This window comes from Chrysemys picta, chromosome 13 (assembly GCF_011386835.1).
Source record: "Chrysemys picta bellii isolate R12L10 chromosome 13, ASM1138683v2, whole genome shotgun sequence".
Classification (NCBI taxonomy): Eukaryota; Metazoa; Chordata; order Testudines; family Emydidae; genus Chrysemys; species Chrysemys picta.
The window spans coordinates 13389516-13417492 of NC_088803.1; the positions used below are offsets into that span (position 1 = coordinate 13389516).

At 52.7% G+C, this 27977-nt stretch overlaps 2 protein-coding genes across 2 annotated transcripts; both read right to left on the reverse strand.

Annotated features, from left to right (window-relative positions):
- Window positions 1-580: 580 nt before the first annotated feature.
- On the reverse strand, window positions 581-10839 carry LOC135975132 (maestro heat-like repeat-containing protein family member 1). Its single transcript, XM_065565184.1, has 15 exons — window positions 10661-10839; window positions 10145-10194; window positions 9696-9803; window positions 9427-9543; window positions 9094-9219; window positions 8186-8332; window positions 6111-6190; window positions 5487-5625; window positions 4652-4747; window positions 4051-4155; window positions 3802-3928; window positions 3301-3395; window positions 2916-3065; window positions 2077-2231; window positions 581-806 (listed from the first exon to the last, which is right to left on the reverse strand). Exons 1-15 carry the CDS (start codon window positions 10800-10802, stop codon window positions 581-583), a joined length of 1863 nt encoding a protein of 620 aa, XP_065421256.1. The 5' UTR covers window positions 10803-10839.
- A 2998-nt stretch (window positions 10840-13837) lies between these two features.
- On the reverse strand, window positions 13838-26311 carry LOC135975133 (maestro heat-like repeat-containing protein family member 1). The gene is made up of 7 exons (XM_065565185.1): window positions 26266-26311; window positions 16850-16932; window positions 15624-15704; window positions 15133-15199; window positions 14883-14996; window positions 14278-14351; window positions 13838-13999 (listed from the first exon to the last, which is right to left on the reverse strand). Exons 1-7 carry the CDS (start codon window positions 26309-26311, stop codon window positions 13838-13840), a joined length of 627 nt encoding a protein of 208 aa, XP_065421257.1.
- Between the last annotated feature and the right edge of the window lie 1666 nt (window positions 26312-27977).

Genomic DNA, 27977 nt, shown 5'->3' on the forward strand with positions numbered 1-27977 from the left:
CTGAGCCCTGCCCCCCAGGGCCCACTGCAGAAAAGGGGTGAAGGGCTCAGTGACAGGCCGGGCCTGTCCCAAAGCCTTCAAAGGAGACAGTAAATAGAGACAGCAGCCAGCTCTGCCCTGCTCCCCAGCTCTGCTCCCCCTCCCCCCGCCCCCGGCTCAGCTCCCTCATCACCCTGCTGAGCTGCCCACTCTGAGGAGCTCTCTGGCTCCCTGAGTATCCGGGGGCAGTTCTGCCCGCTCCTAAGCATGGGAAGCCTGGCTGATCTGAACCCTCGGTGCCCCGAAGGTGTCGGGGGTCCCTGGACAATGAAGGTCCAAGAAGGAAGCTTCCCCCTCCTAGGGGCTAGCCCAGACACTGCGTGGGTGCTGGGATCCATTGGCCCCACACATTACCTGCGTGGACTGGTGTCACTGGGCAAGTCCTGCTGGGCTCCCGAGAGGTGCCATGCCGGGGGGCAGGCGATGGCGAGGAAGCAAGAGGCGAACAGGTCGTCCTCGCGTCCCTCCAGCGTGTCCGCTTGCCCCAAGGCCCCGATCAGCTCCCACAGGCCATATGTGGTCTGGAAGGGGAAAGATACAGTCAGAAGACCGTGGCCCTGCGCAGAATGCAGCCGGGAAAGAGGGCTGAATGCCAGCGATGGGAACTTACCGCCGGGGGCAGCCGGGCTGGCTGGGGGCAGCTCCTGTCCTGGGTCTGCCCAGGGTTAGCCCGGCCTTTCTCTGGGCTGTCGTACAGCAGGATGTGCAGTACCTCCCTGGTCAGCATGGGGTCTGCACCTAGGAATCTCCAGATGGCCTTGCTGGGGCTGTGACGGACAGAGGGACGGCAGGTAAGGAATTCACACAGAGGACGGGCCCAGTTGGTACACACCAGGGATGATGCCCTCCGAGGGGTGACGGGCCAGAAGCAGCAGGTTGAGCCTGCTGGTGGCTGACCTCAAGGCCCTTCAGGCACTGTCCAGTCCTAAGGGGTTCATACCCTCCTGCCTGGGCACTGCCAGGGGGCGCTGTGTCACAGAAAGGGATGGATGGACGTGGCCAGACTCACTTCTCCCAGCTTGGGGGCCCCCTCCCTCCCTTGCTGCCTTCTCCTGATGGGAACCAGAGGGGCTGGGGTTAGAGCCCCCATGGGGGAAAGCAGTGACTCTGGGCTCAGGGGTGGGGCTGGTGTGAGGAGGTGCCCACCCTTGGGAGGGGCTAGGGCTAGGTGCTGGGCTGGATCTTCTGAACTGCGGGGGGGGGGGGCACAGAGTGGGAGCTGCGGCCAAGGAGAGCAGGAGCTCCTTCCCCATGGGGCAGAGTGTGGGGGTTTCAGGAGGAACAAGGCTCCAGTTCTGGCCATGCCATGGCTCTGGGGTGCGGGGTTTGGAGAAGGCTGTAAAATGGGCTCTGTGCTTGTCGGTTCTGGGCAGGATGCAGGGAAGGCGCTGCTGGCCCAGGGGAACCTGGCAGGCTGGGGAATCAGAGAAGACCAGCCTCTAGGGGTGGGATGAGACGTCTAAAAGCGTGCGGTGATGGGGAAGATACCAGGCTGGGATTCCAGGGGGGAGAGGGCATTTCCCAGCTGGGGGGAGGGGGTGCCCCTGCGGGGACATGCTCAGTGTAGGGGCGTCTGTGGGGGCAATGCAGTTAGGTTGGCCCCTCTCCTGCCTCAGCCTGGAGGGATGCCCTGCCGGGAGCGGGGCACCATGCTGACAAAGGAGGTGACCCTGCTCACATGGGGTCTCTCCTGGTCTGTGTAGTGATGGGGGTATTGGGGGCTGGAAGACTGTTCTGGCCTCCAGCCAGCCAAGCCATTGCACAGCCGAACCGGGATGGGGTGGACTGGTTAGCAGTGCACAGAACGAAGTGGGGGAGGGTGACAGCTGTGTTAGGAATAGCTCAGCTGGGGGAGCCCTGAGCCGGGGGTCCCAGAGCACACGGAGCCCTCCAAGGGACAGGGAGGCTATGCCGGGGCAGGGCTGTTCCCTGGGGGCCTGTGTGCAAGGGGAGGGTCTGTGCTGCATGTAACCGTGGTGCTGGGGGCTTGGAGGCCGGAGTGGGGTGTTCTATCCTTTCCCTGGGGCTGGCGCTCACCGTTTGTAAGGCCAGGGCATCTTCAGGAGGATGCTGACCGCGGTCTTGGTGTGTTGTCTGGCCAGTAGGTGGAGAATGTCTCTCGTCCCCTCACTCAGCCGCCCCCCCCGGGGTGGGCTCAGTGTGTAGGAAAGAGCCGCCTGGAGATCCTGCACCTGCGGAGGCAAAGCAGGGACTGAGACCCTACCCCCGCTGTGGGTGGGTGGCAGGCAAGGGCCAGGAGGAACTGGGCAGGCTCAGAAACAAGGCAGCGGTCACATGGCCCGGCGGAGGCCATGGATAAACTCTCCTAGCGAGTGACTGAGCCGAGGGGGGTTCTGGGTTCGGTACCTTGAAACCCCCACCCGTGATCCAGCACCGTAGAACTAAGGGTCCAAATCCCGCTGCCCAGTGACACCCCACCCCCGGATATCCCGGCTGTACCTCCCCTTGTGACAACATGCCTGGGCTGCTTCAGCACCAGAGTGGGGTCTAAGCGTCTGGGATGCATTTCCATCCTGTACGTCAGTCCATGCCCACTGGGCAAAGAGTCAGTGGACACGGGGGACCCCACCGCAGGCTCTGTTCCTCCAGCTGGGGGATGGGTCTGGAGATAGGGCACATTTCCCAGGGAGTGAGCTGGGCAAGCCAGACTCCTGGGATCAAAGCCTGAAAACCATTACAGGGCCGTGCCCAGCGGCCCCCTTGCAGATAGGGCATGGATGGGTCCCATTGATCAATGATGGTGAGAAGGGATGTCTCCCCTCCACATCCTCCCTCGTGCCCCAGGAATTCTAGGCACGGGGCAAGATGGAGCTGCCCGAGATGTCAGCATGGTGCCTCCAATGGCCAGCCATTACTTGGCCCTGCAGCTCTGATTCTTGCTCTCTCAGCACCGCCTCCATGACGCCCGCCAGCTGGTCTGCACACTCCTCCTTCTCCAGCAGGCCCACCAGCAGGGTGAAGCTGAAGGGCATGAGGTCACTCGATTGCAGGTGCTTCGCGATAAGCTGCAGGGAAAGGCACAGGCCGAGTGTGAGCAGCGAGCCCCGGCCCGGGGAGGTGGGTTTGCTCTTCGGGGAACGGGGACAGAGGCACTGGCAGCCTGTGCCCAGGGCTATGTGAGTGGGCACTGGAGCCCATACCCAGGAATTTCCATCTGCCGGCTCCTCATCGAGGGAAGGAGCCAATAACCCCCCTTTCCCATGTGTGTGTCTGTCTCTCCAGCCACAGTCTTTTACTCACCATAGCAACATGGACAGGGTTCTCTCTGCAGCTGGCATCCTTCTGCGTCTTGCTCAGCACGCTCACCACTGCCCCTGTCTTGGTGTACACGACAGCTGCACAAGAAACCAGCAGTGCTCAGGCAGAGCTCTCAGGGCCGGATTCTTCCCCCTCCCCTTCGAGCCAGATCAGAGGTGCCAAAGAGCCAGACTCCAGCCGCAGCTGGGAACGACCAGCTAGGGTGAGCTCTCAGCTGGCTTCTGGGCCAACTGCCCACTCTTCACCCTGATATAGAAGGTGTGTTGGGGCTGGGGTGGGATCAGGGGAGGTCCCAGATGGTCCCAGGCACCTGGTGAAGGGCAGATGTCAGGTCAGCCCGGGAGGTACCAACCCACCTCTGCTCTGTGTCCCTTTGGTCAGGGCTGCGATGAAGGCGCCATGTTCTCTCTGCAGCCCTGCTCGCTAGGTAACAGCCGGGGCTGTGAAGGCTGAGAAGTGGCGACTGCTTCCGCTCTATCTTACCTTTGCAAGGCGTGAAGAGCCAGTAGAGAGCCTGAGATGCCCAGTATCTGGTGGCCTCCTGAGCATCGAAGGCCTGGCTTGTCAGCAGCCCGGCCATGTAGCCCTGCTCTACCATGGGTTTCAGGTCCTAATGGGCCACCAAACAGAAATTGAGGGCATAGGTCGGGACGAGCCCAGCTCTGTCTGTATTCCCCCCACTTCCCGTGAGTGCTGGGGGGGTGGGGGGGCAGCAGGGTCTGCGCTGCTCACCTCGGTGATGGCTTTGAAGCGGTAGAACATGAAGAGCCGGGCGCTGGCTCTCACAGCTCGGCTCCTCTCCTGGGCCCGGGGAGAGCAGATCCACGGCTGCAAGTGCTGGGGAGTAGGGAGAAAGTCGTGTGAGCGGCAGCAATGCCGGGGCGACCTCCAGAACCTGCTTCCTGTCCCAGCAGGGAGAGGACATGGAGCATTTAACCTCTTCTCCTCCACTTCCGGACACTGGAACTCAGCGCTCCTCTCCTGTCTGGGGGACGTTGGCACAGGTCTGAGGGTCTTGGGCTCAGCGCTTTGAGGATTCTCCCCATTGATCCTGTAGGGTCTCGGGGCTGTTTCCTTCAGGGGAACAGGGGCTCCAGGCCAAATGTAGGAGGCCAAAGTGACACCCCTGGAGCAGGACTAGGATTGTCTTGCTGGATCCCAGGGTTGGGTGTATGCCCCAGGGGGACTGGCTAGTTCATAGCAGCTGGGAGGCCTGCTCAGCCCCCTCGGGATCAACTGGAGCCTTCCCTCTTGTGGTTCGGGTAGAACCTGACCAGCCGGCCCATCCCCAGATGGCCAGTGCGAATGGGCCCCTCCCCCCGCCCTATCATACCAGAAAGAGATGCAGTAGCGTGGTGGGGGTCAGGTGCTGCTCCAGGAATGTCTGCAGCACAAGATCCAGGCCCTCCCAGGGCAGTTCTTGGAGAGACTGGAGCAGAGAGAAGCAGGGAAGTAAATAACAAGGGAGGTGGGGTGCACGAGGAAGGGGGACGAGTGGATCCCCCCATCTGGAGCCAGGTGCTGTTGGTATTCGGGGTCCCTTTACCCAGGTGATACTGATCCCCCTGCATATAGACATGTGTCTCACCTGGACCACGGGCTGCCCTTCCCCAAAGAATCCTTCCTCCCACCTGGGCTCCCCAACACATGTACTGAGCTGGGCTCTGGAGGGAAGGCCTCCTCCCTCCCGCTCTGGAGGGGCCCCAGCTGCCCCCCAACACCCCGCTGGCTCCCCAAGGGCTGAGCTGTTCATCCCGCTCCAGCCAATCTCTGTTTCTGTGGCAGGGCGAGTCATGGCCTGGCCGTGTGGCTGTCCCGAATCCATGCTTTGCTCCCTCTGCACCAAATGCTATTTAACGCTCTGGGCCAGAGCCTCAGCTGGTGTGAACGGGGGTAGCTTCTAGCTCCCTGTGCCAAGAATCCAGGGTAATTCTATACAGTCTCACAGACACTCACCTCTACAGCTGTTCTCCCTGCCAACCCCACTGCAGAGTTAACTGCGTAGCCACTTGTCACCAGCCCTTTGGAAAATAAACCGAGGGGCTGGATTTGGCTGGACACGCAGCTCTCTGCATCGGGCCAGGGTCCAGCTACTCAGCAGGGGGGTGGCTGAGTTTCCCAGCCAAGGAGGCACGTGGAAGCTGCAGCTTTGTCCATGCCTCACTAACCTCTGCCCGGAGAGCGGAGCTTTTTGCCACCTCAGTCCCTCTCAGCTTCGCCAGGGCTGGGCGCTGAATCATGGCGCTGGTGATACAAGTCCCGATGGTCTCATCCTCCTGTTCCTTAGACAGGCGAGGCTCAAATTTCCTGATTGGAAGGAACGGAGCAGACGGGGCTATTAGACCGGAGACAGGTCCTGGCATGAGTCAGGTTGAGTTTGATGGCTCGAGGGACAGCTCCCTCCCTTAGCAGCAGAGCTCCAGGGGGCATCTCCAGCAGAGCCACCGCCTAGGGAATGGTCCTGTCTGGAGATGCCTTTGCCCCCTGGGCCCAGCAGGGGCTCTGCTGGGGAAGCTGCTCTCCGGGGCTGATCCTGGGCCCTGCTCTGTGGCTGCACCCATTCACAGCACTTCATGCTGACGGGAGGGGCTCCCTCTTCCCAGGCAAGACCCAGAGATGGGGGCTGGATAAAGAGACCCGGAGGCCGAGGAGGGTATGGCCCGTTAGTGAGCCACCAGGGAGAAATATCCTCCGGTTCTTATTGCAGCTCCTCCCTCCCCCACTTCTTCTCCCTCCATCTGCCCCTCCCCGGCTGCTGGGCTCCGCAGCTGAGTCAGGCCCCATGGACGTACCCTATGTATGAGATGGCCAGCAGGGCATGCTGGTGATCGGGGCTCTGCAGACGGGCCCGGTCCTTGCCTCTGAGCATCTCCTGCAGCACAAAGCAGAGAGTCAAAGGTAAAAGAATTTGGGGGAGCCCGGTTCCTCAGCAAGATCTGGAATCTCCAAACGCAGTTTGACGCCCCCACCGACCCTCAGCCCCAGCGTGCAGTGCACTGGGGCATGGAGCTGGGAAGCTGGCCTGGGAGCGGCCATGTGGCCAGAATGCAGGAGACATTCACCAGAGCCCCTATTTCGCCATTCCTGACGGCACATCTGGAAACTTCAGCATCTGCCACGGAGCAGGGAAGGGGGATCTGGGCAGAGGCGATTTTGTGACGGGGAGCATTAGAGTCCTGAACAGCTGAGGTCAAATATTTTCCTGCAAACCAAGGGAGGGCTGCGCCTGTTAACTCCTCAGGATCATGTCCCGGAGTGAAAACCCTTGGAGTTAACCCCCAGGGCGCTTTCTGGCTGCCAGGCAGATCCCTGAGAGGTGGGATGGGGAATGGTCCCAGGTGTAAGCAGCATGAATCCGCTAATGGAAAATAGTGTCATTTAATTCCTTGGGCTGGAATCGCACCAGAAGAATCTGGCATCAGCACTGGGTTTGCAGTGCACAATGTAGAACCCTGGGCACCGGGTCGCAAACACAGCACATGGCCTTTAAACGCTAGAGACTGTGGCACATGCATCTGCCCTAGGGACCCCTCCCAGGACCCAAGCGTGCTCACTCACCAGCAGGGGGGACAGCACGGTGTATGTGTCCTGGCTCACCAAGGGAATCCTGCTCACTTGGGTGACAGCTTCACCCACCAGCGCGAGGCTTCTCAGAAAAGCAGATCTCACCAGTGGATCCTGGGCTCACAGGCAGGATGGGGAGAGAACAATGAGGAAACAGCCACAGGCAATAGAGAGCTGAGACACAAGGCTACAGGGCGAGTCTCTACAAGGGAGCTGCTGTCCTAGGCGGGATTGCCCTCATGCCCTAAGGGAAAGGACCTGGCTTGCCGAGTGGAACAGCTTTGCATTCCCTAGGGCTGTGGGTCTCCAACTATTTTTACTGATGACCCCTTTCACACAGCAAGCCTCTGGGTGTGACCCCCCTAATAAATTAAACACCCTCTCTAATATATTTAACACCATTATAAGTGCTGGAGGCAATTGGGGTTTGAGGTGGAGGTTAACAACTTGCGACCCCCCCATGTAATGACCTCGTGACCCCTGGAGGGGTCCCGACCCCCAGTTTGAGAACCCCTGGCCTAGGGGAATATCTCTGGAGATGAATGCAAGGAATGGGCTGATTCCCAGAGGTGCTGAGCACTTGCAGTTCCCAGAGCTGTCAGTGGGCCCTGGGACTGCTCAGCTCCCCTGACAATCAGGTCGTAATTGTCCGATCTGGGACAGGAATCTGCTGCTCTCTGCAGTTGGCTGGGCTCTCCCTACCAAGGCATCTGTTCTCCAAAGAGAACATTCAGTTAAACCAAAGTAGCATCCCCTCTCCTTTTCGCTGGGACGCGCACAGGGGCATCGTAACCAGCGTAGGACTGAACGTTGGCCTCAAACCTCCGATGGCAAGAAAACAACCTAGAGTTATCTCAAAAATCCCCCTTCAGCACCAGAGCCTGTCAACCGGGCTAGGGGCCTGAATCCCCCTGTGCGCCTTTTGTGTCCAGCTACACCATTGACGGCAGTGTGTGGGGAAAAAGGCCCTAAATCTTTATCTTCTGATCCGTGAGTGCAGCACAAGCCTAGAGGTACCAAACAGGGTACAGTCGTCTCTGGGACAATAGCACCAAGTGATGCTCAGTTACACTCTAACAAGACCCAGATAGGAGTCCTTCCATTAGCTTCTATGGGCCTGGAATCAGAGAAGCTAACTGAGATGGGGCAGTCACAGAGAATGGTGCTGTTCCCATGTCTCCTGTCCCTCCTGGGGCAAAGGGCCAGCCCTCTGAGCTGAGTTTATGCAAAGACATAGCTCTGTGCTGCTGTGCATAGCCCGGGTAGGTGCTGTGTGGGCGGTCAGGGGAGGGCTCTGACTTACGTGTGGGCTCAGAAAATAATGTTGTCGCATGGGAGCCAGGATATTGAAGCCTATGGTCTCTAGGATGAGATCCGTGGGGCCTGAGTGGACCACGTGCCCATAGGTGAGGAGCAGGAGGCTTCTCAGCTGCTCGATGGAAGCTGGCTCCTGAGAATTGCAAAGGAAAGAGGGAGGAGAAGGGATGGCCTCCAGCTGCTCCTAACTTACAAATGGGGCCAGGGGAGGATTTTTCACCCAGCCGGCTTAGCAACCAAAGGCTACTCTGCTGAGCTGAATTGCCTGGACTCCGAGGCCCTTCCCAGCTCCCCAGGATTGGGTGGTTGAGGTGACCCGGCAGCCGAAGGGGACGCACTAGCAGCTGCTTTAATTCAGCCTAGCTCCAGAGATGTCACTGGGACTACAGTGGATTGCACTGGCCCAGAGAGTTACTGTGGAGGTGGTGGTGGTGGTGCGGGGGAAGGGGGGATGCAGGTTAATGTCAGACATGCCAGCCCTGGTGAGTCTGCCAGGAAGGTCTGTGAAATAGCCCAGTTCAGGGGAAGACCAAGGGTCTGTTCTGCTAGAAATGTGTCAGCTGGAGCTGATGGCTTGGCAGTGTCTTTTGGGCCCTCTCTGAGCCTTGTTTATGGGGCTGCATAGAGCATGTCTGAGCTCCCCAGGAGATACCCTGGAGAGCTTAGACAACAGGACCCACCTTCCCCCCTGGATCCACCCCATTGTGCTGTGATTGCAACTCCACGGAGGAGTAAGGAAAGGGCTCCCTGCACGGAGGCTGAGCCACTGCTTGGAAATTCAGCTCTTCGCTGAACAGGCTTCTGGGAAGCAGGGTCCTCCCTGGCAGGTCCCTTTACCTGCAAAGGCTGGTGAAGGGATGGCTGAAAGAACAGAGTTGCTAGGTGGGACCGTACCTCCAGAGAGCCACCGGCAGAAGGCTGGAGCTGCACCCTGCTGACAAACTCTTCCCAGTGCTCCAGGATGGCGAAAATCTCGTCTAGCTGTTGCCTGGCACACAGCCCAAGCGCTCGGGCGAATCCCTGAGAGACAGAAAGATGGAGGTTGGGAATGCTGAGCAACAAGCCAAGGGGCCAAGATGGGCTTTCAAAGTCATTGCCATGGGCATGGGTATAAGGAAGATCTTTTCAATCCACTGGACCTTGTCCAAGGCAGAACATACACATGTAGCATCAGGGGATTGACAAAGAATGAGGGATCACTTGACAGTGGAGGAGCAAAGACCTCACCTCTCTTTCCTCTTCTTCTCGGAAATCGACCATCTCCACCAGAAGCCATAGCTGGGGCTTGATGCTCTCTGCTGGAAAAAACATCATCACGGTGCCCCAGCACTTGTAGAGAAAGCTCTGTGAAAGAGACACCATCATGCTGGATGCATTGGGGCATGCACAGAGCCCACTGGGTATAGTTGTCTGTTTCACTGACCCCAAGCTGCCCCTGGTTAGCGACTGCTGTTCTGAACTAGGCACTGAACCCCAATTCCTTCCAGGTCACTGACCTTGTCACCGGGCCGCTTATCACCGTAGGCCAGCTGGCGCCTGATACTAGTGATGAAACAACCCAGCCAGGTGTGGTCCGAGATGAAAAAGAGAAGGTCTTCCAGGAACTGCCAGGGAAAGAAGAGCCAGTTAGAACCGAGAGGGGGCAAGAAACTGGTCCTTTCAATAGCTCCAGCTAGGAACCCACCACAGCTGGGAGGGGAGGGGAAGACGGAGCGTGCACTGTCACCCCCCACATCTCTCCTAATGTTTGTGAATCCTTGTGAGCTGCCCCTGGTGCTTTTCCAATTGCATCTGCTGGACTCAGCTGCTTCCTCTGTCCCACAATGTAGTGCTGCTGAGGGGCCTCTTAATCCTGCCTCAGCGTGGGGGGGGGGGGGCGGGGGCGTGGGCTGGACTAGATGACCTCTTGAGTTCCTTTCCAGCCCTCCATTTCTCTGACCCTTACCTGCAGCAGCTGCTGCTCCCACTCCCTCTGGCAGAAGCAGGTCTTGTGATCTGGAAGAGATGGGCAGGTCAGTTTCCTTTGTGTTTAGACCCTTCTACTGAGGAGCAGCCTTCAACTTGGCTCTTGTTTGGCAGGGGGTGGGGAGGAGCTGCCGACTCACGGGCCCCGAGGGGACCCATGGCTCTTTGCAAATTGCTGATGGACAACAATGCTCCTCAGACCCAAACCCCTTGATGTGAAATACCCAGGAGTTCTGCTTGCCAAGATCCTTCCCTAGGGTGTGAGATGTCGAATGAAGGTTAGATACGGTCCTGGAAAGGATCCTTCCTGTCTAGGCATGGGGGGCTGAGCTAGATGAACCAAGGGATACGATCCTGACGTGATCCTCTCTGATTCCAAGGTCACAGCATCATATTATGCTGGATTCAGAGGGAGGCCCTGGCCTCTCCCTCTCTGAGCCCAGCATCACGGTGTCCCCTCCCTTTGCTTCTGCAAGGGGAGACACTCCCTCCTCACCTTCCACGTAGAGGAGCATTTCCGTCTTGTAGTTATTCCAGAACCGGCCCGACCCGGCCTGGAACATGCTCATCAGCTCGAAGAGGAGGAACATGGCTGCCCTTCTGACCTGCACCGTCATAAACGAAGACGCACCGAGCATCTGGCGGACAAAGAGGCAGAGGTGGCTGTACCCCTCCCTTGCGAGGCAGTGTGAGAAGGGAGCTCCCTACAGGTGCAGGGGGAGAGCTCAGTGATGGAGGGAAGGAGACAGCAGGGAGGTGCAGCTAACAACCAGGACAGGATTGAGATGGATATTTCAGTTGATCAGGGACACTCCATGGACCAGCTATTGGCTCCTTCCATCCTCTCACTCCTGGGCTGGCTCTAGCTCAGATGAAGGGAGACAGGATTATCCAGAGGCCGTCAGGCAGCTGCTGGGTCAGATCCTTGGCCTAGGTTAGAGCAGCACAAAGGGAGCTTGAAGCAGCCTGAAAGAGGCAGCTGGGCCATAAAGGGAATCCCCAGCTGCCCCTTTGTAAGGGAGGATGCTGGAGGCCAGGGGGCAGGAGGGGGCCTGCACAACAGTCCCTAAGGGCTCATTCCAGCTGGCTTCTATTGGAGCCATCCGAGGGCTGCACTAACTGGTGCTGGGGGACCCGGTCCAGCCCCAGGATCAGGGGAGCCAGGAAGGTGGCTGGCTCAGAGAGCTCGCTGGTTCTGTTAAATGCCGAGAGGCGCTGGGTCGATGTGCAATGAACGCGAGGAATGTGACGAGCCAGCTCCTCTGGGGGCTTCGGGGAGAAGAGCCACCACACACTGCCTGCCAGCTCCAGGAGCGGCCCCTTCCCACTGAGCATAAGGAACCTCCTGGCTGCGGGTTACTCACCAGCAGCCGAGCCAGCAGCTCCTGTTGTAGAGTGGACTTGCTGCTTGACCGACACCCTGTGAACAGAAAGGGGGGGCATCCCATCAGGCTCTGGAGGGATCTTTTGCATTCGGCTCTGAGCTCTGCCTGCGCCCTTGACGGCTGGCTGTGTCCTTGCAGTGAGCCGGAACCAGAGCCGAGAGCTGATCCCCACCCCACCTGGGGGCAGACGCCTCTCGCTACAGAAGGACTAAGAGCGGGTGGATAAAATACTGGGACTCACCTCTGTTCGCCTTGCCGCACCTCCTGGCCAAGGGCAGCCTGCCTTCCTCCTGCATCCTCTTTACCACCCCGACCGAGGTCTGCAGGAGGAGAGGCAGGGCTGGCCCATGGGCTGCTGGGCTCAGTTGAAGGAGCAGCCCAGGCCATAAAACCTGCAGAGCAGAGAAAAGCCATCTCAGTAGGGAAATATCCTCTTCCTGCACCAGCTCTCTCTTTCCTACGCTAGACAGGACCCCTGGCCTCGCCACCGCCAGCCAGACCTCTCTACCCAGCCTGAACCATGCAGCGATCCCCACTCCCTCCCCCTTCACACCTATCAGTGTCTGCCTCCAGCACCAAATCACGTGACACATGACTGACCCCCCGCCTTTTGTTGAGTGTAGCATCGTCATTGACAGCACAGTATTTCCTAACTCCAGTCCCACTGGGAAAGGCTGTGTTCTCACGGCAGGAGCGCAATACACCAGCTTGATAAATAAAGAGGAGACTAGGAAACCCAATACTATCAAGTGAAACCATGACAGGCGCTCAGGGAGGTTTGAGCTCTGCCCTTCACATCCCCACACAGACCTGCGCCACTTGAAGCACAGACGCAATTGCTGTCTGCTGTGTGGACAAGAGGGGGACTTAATACACACTGTGCCAGAGGGTTACACAACTCTTTGCTAGACTGTAGAAGAGTGGAGATCAGGAATCCCCAGGGGTCTATCCCCACCTGTAGTAACTAAAGCACATATATTGGGCATGCTCAATCTGAAAGACAGTGTAGCTGAGTGCACAATACTTGGGTCTGCCTTATTAGAAATGTGGCTTCTAGTCTCAGCTCTGCCTGAAGTGACCGTGCGCAACCTCGCTGTTAATTTGTTCAGTGTGTGGAGGGGGCTGGCTAATACTTGACTGCTTAGGCTTGCGTTCTGACGCCTGGGTCAGTAATCAGGTCTGTGCAGTGTGTGGAAACCTAAGCAATAGCCAGCAGAGATGAGATTTGGATGTAGTGTCTCCCAGCTCAGTGGACTCTCCTGTAGGCACCAGGGTAGTATGGGTGAGAGGCAGGAACTCCTGGGCTAGGGTTGGCTTTTGCAAAACAAGAATGTGATGGGCTGTATAGACCCCAGCCTGTAACAGCCAGGGAAAAGTTAACAGAAGAACCAATGAAGAGGGACTGAGCTATGGAAGCTGCAGAACCAGCATGACTGACCACAGGGGATACTCGAGCGGAAAAGCCCCTTTGACACCAAACGCTGGCGTGCAGGGGCACTCAGCCGGTGAGTGTTCCCTGTTCCAAAGACCCAGGTCTAGCTCGGATCCGGGGTCCATTTTAACCAACCCCATGATGTTCTGGAGCGGGGAGGCTCAGATAAATAAGTCTGGTTGGGGCCTGTCTCATCGAAAAGCTCAGACCCAGAGAGGCCTGTGTCCACTGGAGAGGGGCAGGGTCACTTACATTGGCCATTCTGGGGGAGTCAGCCAGGGACTGCAGGGTGCTGGAGCAGAGCTGGCGGACCTCGAGCTCCATAGTGCGCCTCCCGTCTGCTTCCTCCTGATGGTGAGAAGTAAGGGAGACACCAGGGAGATTTAGATTCGGTGGAGAACTTCGTGGCACGGTACCTCTAGTGGGCATGGCAGGGGGTGAAAATGGGGCTTGAAGAGAAAAGGCGGAACCCTGGCTGTGACTGTGCCATAACCAGCCCAGGGTCTGTGTGGAGCCAGTTCTAGGCTCCACCCCTCTGCCTGGTGAAAACCAGATCCATCATGGCTTAGTCTCCTAAGGTGGATGATCACAGTGAGACGAGAGAAGGAGGAAGCCAGGGGTCCTGCCCTCCCTGCGCGAGGGACAGAGCCCGGATAGCAACTGGGAGAGGGATCAGAGAGAATGGGCTGGGAGGAAAAAACACTGTCTTCTATTTGTCATCATCTTCCATCAGTAGACGGAGGGTGCCGTCCCCAGTTCCATCTGCTTCCCAAGTCCTATTTGCTGCCCATCACCTGCCCATCCCCATCTGCAACTTCCCCCCTTCCCTATCCCTTGACCCCATGTTCTGCCCTGTTCACGGACTCCCGTCACCAAGGTCTCTGCAGATTCTTACCGTGCTGTCGAGGGTCAGGGTGCACTGACGCACCAAGAAGTCAATTAAGGGTCTTGAGGCAGATTTCTCCAAGAGCCCATGCGCCCCCATTGTCCTTATAAAATAAGCAAGGGCTTCTCTGACCTGCCAGACCCAGAGAGAAACAGAAATGATTTGCACACAGTGTGGAGGGACCTTGTCCCCTCCCAGTCCAGGCTGGGATCCTTTGGTGAAATACTGCTAGGCAGCCCAGAGATGACAATGCAGCCGGAGCCCTGCAGGGATTCTCTCCCCCACCTTCTGCCCTACACTATGGAGCACTGATGGGTCATGTGTTTCGATGCACAGGGTCCCGGCAGGCTCTGCACTGGCAGGCAGACATTCACTAGCTTTGGCCGCGTTGGCCATGGTTCCAGACTCACCCGTATGCTTGTGCTCTGCAGGAGTGGACCCAGGGCTATGAACAGCTTCTCGGTATTGTGCGTCATTTCGGAAACTGTAAGAGACACAGACACACGGCTCGGCAGGGTTGATGTTAAACTGGGGTGTGCAGGGACCTGAGATCTCAGGAACCTTAGAGCAACCTCAATGTCCCTACATGACCCTCCTGGCAGGTTACCCCCATGGGTAACCAGCTGCATCTGCCCACGCTTGCAGTTCCAGCAGTGACTGTCCTCTCTCATTGCCGCAGCATCGGCTGAGGGGCTGCAGGCAGAGGCGTAGCGAGCGCTCTCCGTACCCTCCGACCGGAGGGGGCCCTGCAAGGAAGGGGGCCCCTAAAAGTGGCAAAATAAATACCACATTCCAGTTTCTGCATTGTAAGGGGCTCCGCCCGGACATCTGTTCGGAGGGGGCCACCGTTCGGAGGGGGCCACGTTCTTTGTTGCTACGGCCCTGGCTGCAGGACTTGGATTATCTACTGCAGACAGGTATAAATGACCCCCATGAGGCCCAGTGCTAAGCGCTGCTAACTGCACAAGAGGCCATAAGACATCAAAAGACAAGGCCTCGCTGTGGGGTCACTTACTGTTGGATTGGACTATCCGGTCCAGAATGAAGAGACTGGCACAGGTCTCCTCTTCCTCGTCCTTGTTCAGCCTCCTGAACAGGAACACAAGCAGCTCCACCAGGAACAAGCGAGCTGCAGGAAGAGGAGTGAATCAGACTGGGGTGAGTGAATCATAAAGGGGAAGGGAATACAGTTCTATGCCTGGGCTCTGAAATTCCGCAGGCTCTGGGAAATCTCCTTCTCTGGGAAAGGTGAATGGGTTTCTTACCCAGATGGATCAGAGAGTCCAGGGCCTCTCTCCGCTCCTCCAGGGCCTCTCTGGGGAGATGACACACCTAGGGGAAGAAAGCAACACCAGCAAAGGCAAACTAGATCAAGTGTCTCTCAGGCCAAGCCCTCGGATGGCAGAGTGAAGGGGTGAGGGTGGAGAGGCAGATTCTAATTCCCATCTAAAGAACAGGCCAGCAAGCTGGATCAGTCTATGAGTGACGCCGAGGCTTCGGGGGCCATGGCTCATGTAGAAGCAGAGTTTGACGGGTCAGGAACCGAAGATGTGGAGCGTTGGAACAAGGTGCGGGATGCTGATGTTCCCGGTCAAAGGGGGTGGGGTGAGTGGGAGGAAAAGAAACCAAAGGAGAGTTCTCTAGGATCCATCCCCCAATGGGAACAGGATGAGGCAGGGACAGCTCTTCCCACAGCCTACCCAGTTTAAGCCAACAGGCCCCGGGATTTTGCCTGAGTGATCCCAGCATCTCTTACCATGGAGTGGAGTGCTGGGAAGAGGGTGCCAATGTCCTTCCTCAGGGCAGCCTCATCCATGTCCCTCACGCAAGCAAGGCCCTGTGCAAGAAAAAAGACGCAGGGCATGGCGATGACGTGTCAGGCAGACAAGCCCCAATGTGTAGAGTCTCCATCAGCAGCTGGGTTACCACTACCCAGACTTGGAAGGAATAAAGTTATGGCCTGGTGGAGAACAGCTTCCAGCTGGTGCCGGGCTCTCCCTTCTCTGGGAGGGGCATTTGACCCCTTGGTTTGCACTAGCCTAGTATCACTTAGGGTTGGTTCAACAGGATAGTTGTACCGGGCGCCAGCTGGGGTGGTGTGTGCTGAGAGGATGGCAGGGATGGCGGGGCCCGGTTTGGAAGAGCGGGGCCTGCCCTGATTACTTATCACTACTGATGTTATGGCAGCGCCCACAGGCTCCAGTCAGGATCAGGCCCTGTTGCACTGGGTGCAGCACAACGCAGACAGAGACAATGTCTGTCCTGAAGGGCTGACAGTCTAGAGACCCACGCAGACATGTCAGGGATGGGGAGACAGCATCCAAGGGCTCCTCCCTGCCCCCGTGCTGGGCTGAGGAAAGCACGCGGGAGCTTGGAAGGGAGAGCTTAATGTCCCTTCATGCGGCCTTACCAGGGGCCAAGGATCTGGCCCATTGTCTCTGCCTGCTCACCTCCTACAATGGTCACTTCCAGAGTGTACCAGGGATGTACACTCCTGCTTTCTGGCCTTGGGCCAGCCACTTCCCCTCCCGGAGCCTTGCTCTCCACAGGTGTAACTGGGCTAACAGCTAACCCTGCCCCGGGCCCAGGGAGAGGTGAGTGCGCGGGACACTCTGGGGAGAGGTGAAGCTCAGGATTATTTCTCTCCCTGGTTCCCTAATGCAGCCCATTGCTGACCAGCCAGCAAAGAAGAAAGAAAGCAGGGGCAAGTGCTGGGAATGGAGTCGCCTCTCTCCTCCCGTCTGCAACACCTGCCCTGGCAAGGGGGGGTCAGAGCATGTTCTCTAGGGCCAGAGAATGGCAGTGAATCTGGGAGCAAGAGATGAGGAAAGGGAGTCAGAGTCTTAGAGGGTCAGTGTGTCGTGGGAAAGGCAGTAGGGGGCGGGAGTCCAGGCTGAGTTGGTGATGGAGGGAACCTTGTACCATCTGTGCCATGGGCACTTCCCCAGTGTGCTGTGGATTTCCCGCTCTCTCCTCACTCACGCTGGTCTTCCTTGGCGTTTCCTCCTCCTCGCTGATTGGGGCGAGCTGTCCCCTGGGTGACAAATAGGCCTTTTGCTTGGTGCCTAAAATGAACAGCAGGAAACTAAGGTTGCTCTTAAGCAAAGTAAGCAGCCATGGGATTAGAGGGAAGGTCCTCTCATGGACTGTAGCTGGTTAAAAGACAGGGTAAGAATACATTTTCGGTTTTCACAAGGAGGTAAATAGTGGGGTCCCCAAAAATCTGTACTGGGGCCTTTGCTGTTCAGGGGTAAAATAAGGAGGTGGCAAAATAGGTGGATGATACAAAATTACTCACCATTGTTAAGTCCCAGGTAAACTGGAAAGAGTTACAAAGAGATCTCACTAAACTGGATGACTGGGCAACAAAATGGCAGATGAAATTCAGTGTCGATGAGTGCAAAGTAATGCACATTGGAAAACATAATCCCACATACAAAATGACGGGGTCTAAATTAGCTGTTACCACTCAAGAACGAGATCTTGGAGTCATTGCGGATAGCTCTCCGTAAACATCCACTCAATGTGCAGCGGCAGTCAAAAGAGCTAACAGAATGTTGGGAATCATTAGGAAAGGGATAGATAATAAGATCGATAATATCATAAAATGACTAGGGAAGTGTTATTTACCCCTTGACCGAACACATGAACCAGGGGTCAGCCAATGAAATTAATAGGCAGTGGATTTAAAACAAACAAAGGGAAGTATTTCTTCACACAATGCACAATCAACCTATGGAACTCATTGCCAGGGGATGTTGTGAAGGCCAAAAGTATAATTGGGTTTAAAAAGAACTAGATAAATTCAAGGAGGATAGGTCCATTAATGGCTATTAGCCAAGATGGTCAGAGATGCAATCCCATGCTCTGGGTGTCCCTAAACCTCTGATGGCCAGAAGTTGGAACTGGATGACAGGGGATGATGGATCCCTTGATAATTGCTCTGTTCTGTTCATTCCTCTGAAGCACCTGGCATTGACCACTGTCAGAAGACAGGGTACCGGGCTAGATGGACCATTGGTCTGACCCAGCATGGCCATTCTTATATTCTTATGAAGAGCCACTGGGGAGCTGAGCTGGTAGAGGGAGCTGCCTGGTGGGTCAGTTCCCCCTTTACTGGCACCCAGGCTGCCCAGTGATGATTCCAGTGCTGCCCTATGGCAGCAGGGCTTTAGCCCAGTGTGGGATGGCACGGAGGCTGGCGTGTAAGGTGGAGCAGAGGGCAGTGGCTTATGGGCATGTGCAGAGCAGGGCACAGAGCCTGGGTGGAGTCTCTTCTTGCCCTCTCAGCACTGGGGTTTGGCTGTCACTGTGGCTACTTTCCCCGGCTTTATTCCTGGCACTCAATACTGGGCATGGGCCTACCTGGATCAGGAGGTTCAGCACAGAAAGTGCTGCAGTGGCTGCCCATTCCTGCAGCCAGGGTTTGTGGCGCCGGGTCTTGTTTTTGGGCCGCCTTCTGCTCCTCTGTGTCTGTGGATACAGGCAGATGCTGGGTTAATTTCCCACAATCAAGGTCACTAATAGAATGCCCTGGGGGCGACAGGGACATACAACTGTGTGGGAACTGTCTGCACCTTATGGAACCCCTGGCGAGGGATTTCCACCAATCACTGCCCAGACAGTGTCATGTTACTTAACATTGAGATTGGGCATTTCCTCTTCCAGTCCCTTTACAAACATTACCCACACCTTCCAGACCCCAGTGAAGATTGTCAGTCTTGTTAGCCCCATTATGAAGCTAGGAAAACTGAGGCACTGAATGATCCCGTGTGCACTGGGATGGAACTTCCTGATGGGACAGAAATAGACATGTGGTGATTTGTCACAGCGAAAGGCTGTTGACTCCTACCTGGGACAGAAGAGTCAGTGGGGCCTGGCTGGCTGGAGTCCAGATTTGTCCTGTCCGTTTGGAAAGGTGTCCATCCTGTAATTCAGAAGGGCAGTGGTGGGGTGAGGTGTCATGGGACTGATTCTATGTAAGGGCAATAGGAATCAGAGAGGAACTGGGGTAAATCTGTATCGTGGGGGATGCTTCTGGGCAGAATTCCTACTCACCAATAGTCTGAATCAGTCTTTGGCAGAGACGGTCCAAAAACCCCAGATTGACTCCTAGACAAGAACCAATGTAAACAGATCACAGGAGTTTCTCTTCTACTGCACAGACCTCAGAACATTCACACCTCACTCTTGGGAGGCCAAGCCAGTGCTCTGGTGCCCGGTGCCCTGCATTGCCATGTGGAATGAGACCCAGGCTCAATTCTCTGTGCTGGTCTGCGGCTCCCAAGATGGCTGGAATTGCTCCAGGTGGGGGGAACTTCCATTTACATGGGGAGGCTCTCTGCTTGACTAGGGGATTTGAAGGGGATTCCATTGAGTCCCCCTCAGCCAGAAGGACGTAACACATGAGATGGAGAACCCCAAGGAGACAGAGACATTGCAAGGCTCGGATGGAGGTAGCTGTACAGAGCTGCAGCACTGAAATGTGGGATCCCCCTTCCTTGGGGATAAAATCTTTGTGGTACCTCTCCTCTTCCTTGGGATTCAGCAAGGCGGCTCTATCACCTACAGCATTTGGTTCCATGAGGTATTTGAGTTTATGAGGTATGTTCTGACCAAGAAGTTACCTATTCTGGCCCACCTCACTGCACAGCCACCAAACCAGCAGTGCTTGAGACAGAATCTGATCATGACTCACAAAGCCATTTGTAATATACATATGAAAAACGTGGGCATCTCAGTGACGAAAAATGCATTGGTGTCTGTTTCCAGGAATGGAATGTGTGTGCTCCGTAGCACCCACAGTTCCAACCACAGCCGTGGTCGCTTAGCTCACAGTCAGCCAGTTACAGATCACAATGATCGTTTGCACAAGCAGTCACTGCAACTGCTTAGCTAATTGCTGCAACCGTGCACACGAGTTAATAAGCAGTTTTTGATAGATTCATAGACTCTAGGACTGGAAGGGACCTCGAGAGGTCATCGAGTCCAGTCCCCTGCCCTCATGGCAGAACCAAATACTGACTAGATCATCCCTGATAGACATTTATCTAACCTACTTTTAAATATCTCCAGAGATGGAGATTCCACAACCTCCCTAGGCAATTTATTCCAGTGTTTAACCACCCTGACAGTTAGGAACTTTTTCCTAATGTCCAACCTAAACCTCCCTTGCTGCAGTTTAAGCCCATTACTTCTTGTTCTATCCTTAGAGGTTAAGATGAACAAGTTTTCTCCCACCTCCTTATGACACCCTTTTAGATACCTGAAGACTGCTATCATGTCCCTTCTCAGTCTTCTCTTTTCCAAACTAAACAAACCCAATTCTTTCAGCCTTCCTTCATAGGTCATGTTCTCTAGGCCTTTAATCATTCTTGTTGCTCTTCTCTGGACCCTCTCCAATTTCTCCACATCTTTCTTGAAATGCGGTGCCCAGAACTGGACACAATACTCCAATTGGGGCCTAACCAGCACAGAGTAGAGCGGAAGAATGACTTCTCGTGTCTTGCTCACAATACACCTATTAATGCATCCCAGAATCATGTTTGTTTTTTTTGCAACAGTATCACATTGTTGACTCATATTTAGCTTGTGGTCCACTATAGCCCCTAGATCCCTTTCTGCCATACTCCTTCCTAGACAGTCTCTTCCCATTCTGTATGTATGAAACTGATTGTTCCTTCCTAAGTGAAGTACTTTGCATTTGTCTTTATTAAACTTCATCCTGTTTACCTCAGACCATTTCTCCAACTTGTCCAGATCATTTTGAATTTTGACCCTATCCTCCAAAGCAGTTGCAATCCCTCCCAGTTTGGTATCATCTGCAAACTTAATAAGCATACTTTCTATGCCAATATCTAAGTCGTTGATGAAGATATTGAACAGAGCCGGTCCCAAAACAGACCCCTGCGGAACCCCACTCGTTATACCTTTCCAGCAGGATTGGGAATCATTAATAACTACCCTCTGAGTACGGTTATCCAGCCAGTTATACCCCCACCTTATAGTAGCCCCATCTAAGTTATATTTGCCTAGTTTATCGATAAGAATATCATGCGAGACCGTATCAAATGCCTTACTAAAGTCTAGGTATACCACATCCACCGCTTCTCCCTTATTCACAAGACTCGTCATCCTATCAAAGAAAGCTATCAGATTGCTTTGAAATGATTTGTTCTTTATAAATCCATGCTGGCTATTCCCTATCACCTTACCACCTTCCAAGTGTTTGCAGATGGTTTCCTTAATTACTTGCTCCATTATTTTCCCTGGCACAGGGATACCTCCCTCAGTGGTTTGAGCATTGGCCTGCTAAACCCACGGTTGTGAGTTTAATCCTTGAGGGGGCCATTTAGGGAACTAGAGTTTAAAAAAAAAAACTGTCTGGGGAGTTGTCCCCCTTTGAGCAGGGGGTTGGACTAGATGATCTCCTGAGGTCCCTTCCAACCCTGATATTCTATGACTCCACAGAAGTTAAACTAACTGGTCTGTAGTTTCTTGGGTTGTTTTTATTTCCCTTTTTGTAGATGGGCACTATGTTTGCCCTTTTCCAGTCTTCTGGAATCTCTCCTGTCTCCCATGATTTTCCAAAGATAATAGCTAGAGGCTCAGATACCTCCGCTGTTACCTCCTTGAGTATTCTAGGATGCATTTCATCAGGCCCTGGTGACTTGCAGGCATCTAACTTTTCTAAGAGATTTTTAACTTGTTCTTTTTTTATTTTATCTTCTAAATCTACCCTCTTCCCATTAGCATTCACTATGTTAGGCATTCCTTCAGACTTCTCGGTGAAGACCGAAACAAAGAAGTCATTAAGCATCTCTGCCATTTCCAAGTTTCCTGTTACTGTTTCTCCCTCCTCACTGAGCAGAGGGCTTCCCCTGTCTTTGGTCTTCCTCTTGCTTCTAATATATTGATAAAAAGTCTTCTTGTTTCCCTTTATTCCCGTAGCTAGTTTGAGCTCATTTTGTGCCTTTGCCTTTCTAATCTTGCCCCTACATTCCTGTGTTGTTTGCCTATATTCATCCTTTGTACTTTGTCCTAGCTTCCATTTTTTATATGACTCCTTTTTATTTTTTAGATCATGCAAGATCTCGTGGTTAAGCCAAGGTGGTCTTTTGCCACATTTTCTATCTTTCCTACCCTGAGGAATAGCTTGCTTTTGGGCCCTTAATAGTGTCCCTTTGAAAAACTGCCAACTCTCCTCGGTCATTTTTCCCCTCAGTCTTGATTCCCATGGGACCTTACCTATCAGCTCTCTGAGCTTACCAAAATCCGCCTTCCTGAAATCCATTGTCTCTATTTTGCTGTAGTCCCTTCTACCTTTCCTTTGAATTGTGAACTCTATGATTTCATGTTTCAGAGTAACAGCCGTGTTAGTCTGTATCCGCAAAAAGAAGAACAGGAGTACTTGTGGCACCTTAGAGACTAACTAATTTATTAGAGCATAAGCTTTCGTGGACTACAGAAGTGGGCTGTAGTCCACGAAAGCTTATGCTCTAATAAATTAGTTAGTCTCTAAGGTGCCACAAGTACTCCTGTTCTTCTTTTTATGATTTCATGATCACTTTCACCCGAGCTACCTTCCACTTTCAAATTCTCAACGAGTTCCTCCCTATTTGTTAAAATCAAATCTAGAACAGCTTCCCCCCGGTAGCTTTTTCAACCTTCCAAAATAAAAAGTTGACTGCAATGCAGTCCAAGAACTTATTAGATAGTCTGTGCCCTGTTGTGTTAATTTCCCAACATATATCTGGATAGTTGAAGATCTTGGGCTTTGGATGATTTTGTTAGTTGTTTAAAAAAAGCCACATCCACCTCTTCCACCTGGTTAGGTGGCCGGTAGTAGACCCCTAGGATGACATCACCCATGTTTTTTACCCCTTTTAGCCTAACCCAGAGACTCTCAACACTTCTGTCTCCTATATCCGTCTCCACCTCAGTCCAAGTGTGTACATTTTTAATATACAAGGCAACACCTCCTCCCTTTTCCCCCTTCCTTCCCCTGTCTATCCTTCCTGAGCAAGCTGTACCCATCCATACCAACATTCCAATCATGTGTATTATCCCACCAAGTTTCGGTGATGCCAACAATGTCATAGTTGTATTTATTTATTAGCACTGCCAGTTCTTCCTGCTTGTTAGCCATACTTCTCTCATTTGTAGATAGGCATCTAAGATACTGATTTGATCTTGCCTCCCAGTTTTGCCCTGACCCTCCTTTCTCTCTGCCATTATAGCCCACGCTCCCTCCTATTTCTGACCCATCTCCCAGGTCTCCATGTTCTCCACTTACCTGTGGGCTTTGCTCACCTGTCCCCGTCAAAGCTAGTTTAAAGTTGTGGACATCCTTCTGAATTTTGAGGCTAATGAGACGTTTACTCTCATAATAACTGTTGTGATTCTCTAATATAGCACCCTGCGTTAATATACCACTGTTCACCCCGAAGGATCCCATGGGAAGTATACTCTTTGCACAAGCTAGAACTAAACATTATGTTAGTTTATGTGTCATTATATAATGCCTGCATCTGTAATTTTCACTCTGGGCATCTGAAGAAGTGTTTTTTTACCCACGAAAGCTTATGCCTAAATAAATCTGTTAGTCTTTACGGTGTCACCGGACTCCTTGTTGTTTTTGTGGATACAGACTAACATGGCTGCCCCCGATACTAAACATTATGTTGATTCTGTAAAAGACAGTGCAGATGAACAGCAACTTTGGCCTTGGAAAGGAATTCTGGCTGTGTATCATGCCGCTTTCTGCCTACCTGGACCAGGAGACTCTGTGACAGGTGGGTTGCCATCTCTGGCTGACACTGCAGTCTCCTGCACTGCTGTGTCTGTCAATAGAAGAGAAGGGTTAAATTTCTCCATTAAAGGTCTCTGGTTCAACCGCCAGGGGAATGTTGTGAATGATAGTGCTGAGGGGAAGGGAGTTTTCTGTACCCAAAGCAGCAGGTTCCAGTCCTCTTGTGACACTTCAATGAACCTGATTTCACTGAGTAACAAATACAGTCACACCTGGGTCACCAAAGAACTTTCTCAGTTACAGAGAACACCTGTGTGACCCAGAAAGGAGCGATTGTCTAAACAGAGGCAAAGCCACCCCAGCTCTCCTTCTCACTGTCACAGGTTGGGGCCAACAATCACAGCCCCCGACTTCCACACAGTACACAATGGGGTCTCAGCAGTGCAGGGGGTGGGGACTAGTTTGCAGCAAACACAGCTTTGAGGATTTAGAAATCTAGCGCGTGCAGTGCTTGGGGAGGGAGAACCGCAGGGAGATGGAGACTCCAAGAGCCCTCCTCATTCAGGCAGTGCAGACCACAAGGCCTCTGGAAAAGTCGAATGCCAGGCACAAGCAGAACCTCAGTAATGGGAAGGAGGGGGCTGACCCACTGGAGGGAGTTGGCAAAGAGCAGGTATAGCCTATAGGTAGCGCCCTACCAAATGTACGGTCCATTCTGATCAATTTCGTGGCCATAGGATTTGAAACCCAATTTCAGGTTTTCAGATGTTTACATCTGAAATGTCACAATGTTGTAGTGGGGGTTCTGCCCCAAAAGGGAGTTGCGGAGGAGTCGCAAAACTGTTGTAGGCGGGTTGTGGGATTGCAACCCTCACTTCTGCGCTGCCTTCCGAGCAACTGGGGTATGTACCCAGAGGGGGGTCTGATCTCCCCGGCGAGGGCGGCTGTGCAAGGGAAGTGCCAGTTCCGTCCCTCCCCAGCCCAGAGGGGACTAGCAGCTGGAGTCAGGGGCATGGCAGTAGCCTGCCCTTCCCCAATAGCTAGATTTCATGGGGGAGGTCTGATTTCATGGTCCATGACTTTTTCATGGCTGTGAATTTGGCCTACCTATGGGATGGTTTAGGTTAAGAAATAAGTAGAAAATAGGTCTGGGGCCTAAGTTAGCTTAAGTGTAGAAGAGTTTAGAAAACTGAAGTTGTTAGTGTGAGGAAAGTTAGCCATAAGTTGGAGATCCTGTTATGGGAAAGTAAGAGTTAGCAAGGACATGGCCCGGGATTATGCTACTGTTAGGTTTTGGTTATAACTGGCTTAAGCAGGGCTTTTAATGAGTGTTTTTGAGAATTGTGACTGTTTTATTAAAATGTTATCTATACTAATATAGTATGGGAAGGATATTGGTGCAGATGTTAATGTACACCACGTGTAATGTAAAGAGTCAATAAGGAGGCGATGGAAATATAATTAGTGTAAGGGGCAGTTGCACGTTCAATAGTATGAGAATGGCTTCTCCTGGGAGTTGTTTTGTTAATTCGGTGAGCGCTCCAATTAACGCCCCAACGGTACCGTTTTGTCCCAGGGTTCTAAGGCTGTACTTCACGCTGTTGTCAGTGGACTGATCCCGCATTGATCCACAATACAACAGTTAGTGTTGACAGTGTAGGTGGTAATTGCGCACCTGTTTGCTTAACTAATCGTTTTATTTTGGAATGAAGTTTGGTTTTATCATTCATAGTGTCGCCTAAATACATTTTCTGTAACTGACCTAGTGGCTTGAACCTGGGTTTTGTTGCAGCCTTATCTGTAACAACTTACTATGAATTGGAAACATTTCAACATGAAGGTTACAGAAGGTTATGCAGGAAAAGGGGTGAATCTGAGGAGTCGGTACCCCTGTTTCCTACTTACCTGAAGCAGGCCCAGACAGGGAAGAGCTGCAACACCCAGTTGTTGCTGTATCCTCCTTCCCCTGGTCTGTGGCTGTGGATAAGTGCAAAGGGGTAGGGGTCATTTCCTCCTTTCCTGGTCACTGATAGAAATCCCAGGGGGGTGAGGTAGACAATACATATGTGTGGGGAACTAATCACACTGCAGGGCACCTCTGGAGAGAGACTTCCACCAGTCACAGCCCAGAGCATTTATATTGCACACCCATCGCCAAGGCATTTGACAAACACCTCACCCCACAGGTAGGGAGCTGAGATAACATGGGGAGGGGCAATAGGGGCCAGGGGGAAATTTGAGGAGAATCTGCCCCAAATTTTTCCCTAACCAGCAGGATTCCATTAGAGATTTTAGCCCAAGAGACCCGGACTTCCCCAGCTCTGCTTGTCCCCGCTTCTCTAGTTAATAACAGATCTCCCTCAGGAGACAAGGAGAGTGCAGACAAGGCCGGGATGGCAGTGCTGCATTGGGGTCCCACCAGAGAATTCCCTGCCAGTCCAGAAGGGCTAGAAATGTCTGGGGGTTTAAATAAAGCTAAAATGCTGCAAGGAACCTTGGAGAAAACAAACCTCCTCCATCAGGAGACCCTGACTCCCAAGCACATGGAGATTCCATGCAGATTCCCAGTGGTCCCCTGCAGGTAGCTCTGTACAGGACAGCAATGGGGGGAGAGGAGGGTCCATTTCTGGGGAGAATTCCTACTCACCTCCAGACCGGACCAGCAGTCGGCGGAGGTGGTCGTAAAGATCCATATCGGCTCCTAAGACAAGAACCAACATGAATGAGTCCCTGGGGCTTCCTTCCCATGACACAGACCCCACCATACTCACACACGGTTCTAGGTGGGCCAAAGGGACCCAGGCGTAGTTCTTTTGCTGCCTACCTGGCTGGAGAGACAAGACCGCTATGAGGTGGTGAGACCTCAATATTGATGTAAAATTTTATGAATAGCATTATTATCACTTCGTTTTATAATGTTAGGTCATTATAAACATGTTTGTGCCTTTACTGAACATTCAAACATAACTATAAGTATATTGTCACCAGGAGGCTTGAAAATAGAACAGTAGCCCAGTTTTAGTTAGCTAGGTTATAAAATGTTCACGCTAATCAAAGACATTGCAGAAGTCTTCAGCTTTCTGTCATCCAGAAACATGCAAATGTCCGGAAAATAACATCTCCTTGACCACAAAACTGTTTATGTCCCCCAAGAGTGTCTGTACAAACTTTAAAAGGCAGCTGTGCTCATTTTAATCTGCTTTAACTTTTATACTAGTTTCTTTCTGTGCTATGTTTAATATATGTGTTGATTATTGGCATTTGTGCTTTGCACAAAATATTTAAGAGAAATTTAATTGCTATAACAGACCGCTTGGGTCAAGAGTCAAACCAACCAAAAGAGTGTTTTATCCACAGCAGAACACTTCCTCTTCTATAAGCTGCCAGTTTATTATAGATCTAATCCTTTATCTCAATAAAAGAAATGTTATAAAGAGAAATGTTTTAGGAAAGATCTGGCCCTGTAGGAGAAGGTGAGGATGTTATTTATGTTGGATATTCCAAAATGAATGTAGGGATGTGTTAGATCAATAAATCTAGGCTGTAAAGTGGGCTCTACCAGCCCCTCTTTGCAAGAAAACCTTCTGCTTGTGTCCTTAAAACTTTAGAGAAGAATGTGTGTAGTTGAGAAAAAGTTTTGTAGAAAACCTTAGTTGATTTCTAAAATATTGAAATGGCAAACTGTTTTGGAGGGTATATTTGAATATTTGCAAAATATTTTAACTGAATGCAAAGTATCTAATTGGTTTTCTAATACATTACTACATGTGGTAAAAGGCATTATGTACTAACATGAAATCTAATGACCTTGCTCAGCTGATTATAAGAAGCCATTTAAGTTTAGACTATTTATTATATTAATGGGGAAGTAATTAGTTACTGGCAGAGCTCTAGCCACTCCTTCCCCCAACTCAGAAAGATAAGAAGAATCATCATCAACAATTGTTCTAGAGAATCAACAACTTCTTCAATCGTATTTAAGCTAAAGACTCGTTAAGAATGATTTAATTTTAAAAGACTGCTTCGAGAACTAAAAACCTGTACATAAACCACAGGTTTGGACTTTTTAAAAACAGAATTTCATTTCCTGTTGAACCCTAATGAAGCTGAAGAAATACCTCAGAAAATGAACTGAATAAGTTAAGAGTTAAAAGACTAAATTTGAAGATGTTCTGAGAATCTCTCCAACAAAAACAAAGGAAATATAACTGTCAAGAAAGACGTACAACCCTAACACATATACACATTAACAAACGACCTGTCCATAAGATGAAGAGGCTCCAGGAATGTACGGAGCCAATGAAAGGGCGAGAGAGGTGTGTTTTTCTAAAATTGCACAGAAATAGGGAAGAGACGAGT

Excerpts from the sequence above, each read along its gene's own strand:
- LOC135975132 (XM_065565184.1), bottom strand. The coding sequence starts at position 10,802 with ATGCTCGGTGCGTCTTCGTTTATGACGGTGCAGGTCAGAAGGGCAGCC. Across the intron at positions 4,156-4,651 it reads CGCTACTGCATCTCTTTCTG|CACTTGCAGCCGTGGATCTG; the intron begins GTATGATAGGGC and ends CCTACTCCCCAG. Across the intron at positions 807-2,076 it reads ATGCCCTGGCCTTACAAACG|CCCCAGCAAGGCCATCTGGA; the intron begins GTGAGCGCCAGC and ends TGTCCGTCACAG.
- LOC135975133 (XM_065565185.1), bottom strand. The coding sequence starts at position 26,311 with ATGGATCTTTACGACCACCTCCGCCGACTGCTGGTCCGGTCTGGAG. Across the intron at positions 16,933-26,265 it reads ACTGCTGGTCCGGTCTGGAG|GCACCAAGCAAAAGGCCTAT; the intron begins GTGAGTAGGAAT and ends TGTTCATTTTAG. Across the intron at positions 14,000-14,277 it reads TGCAGAGCACAAGCATACGG|GTCAGAGAAGCCCTTGCTTA; the intron begins GTGAGTCTGGAA and ends TGGGTCTGGCAG.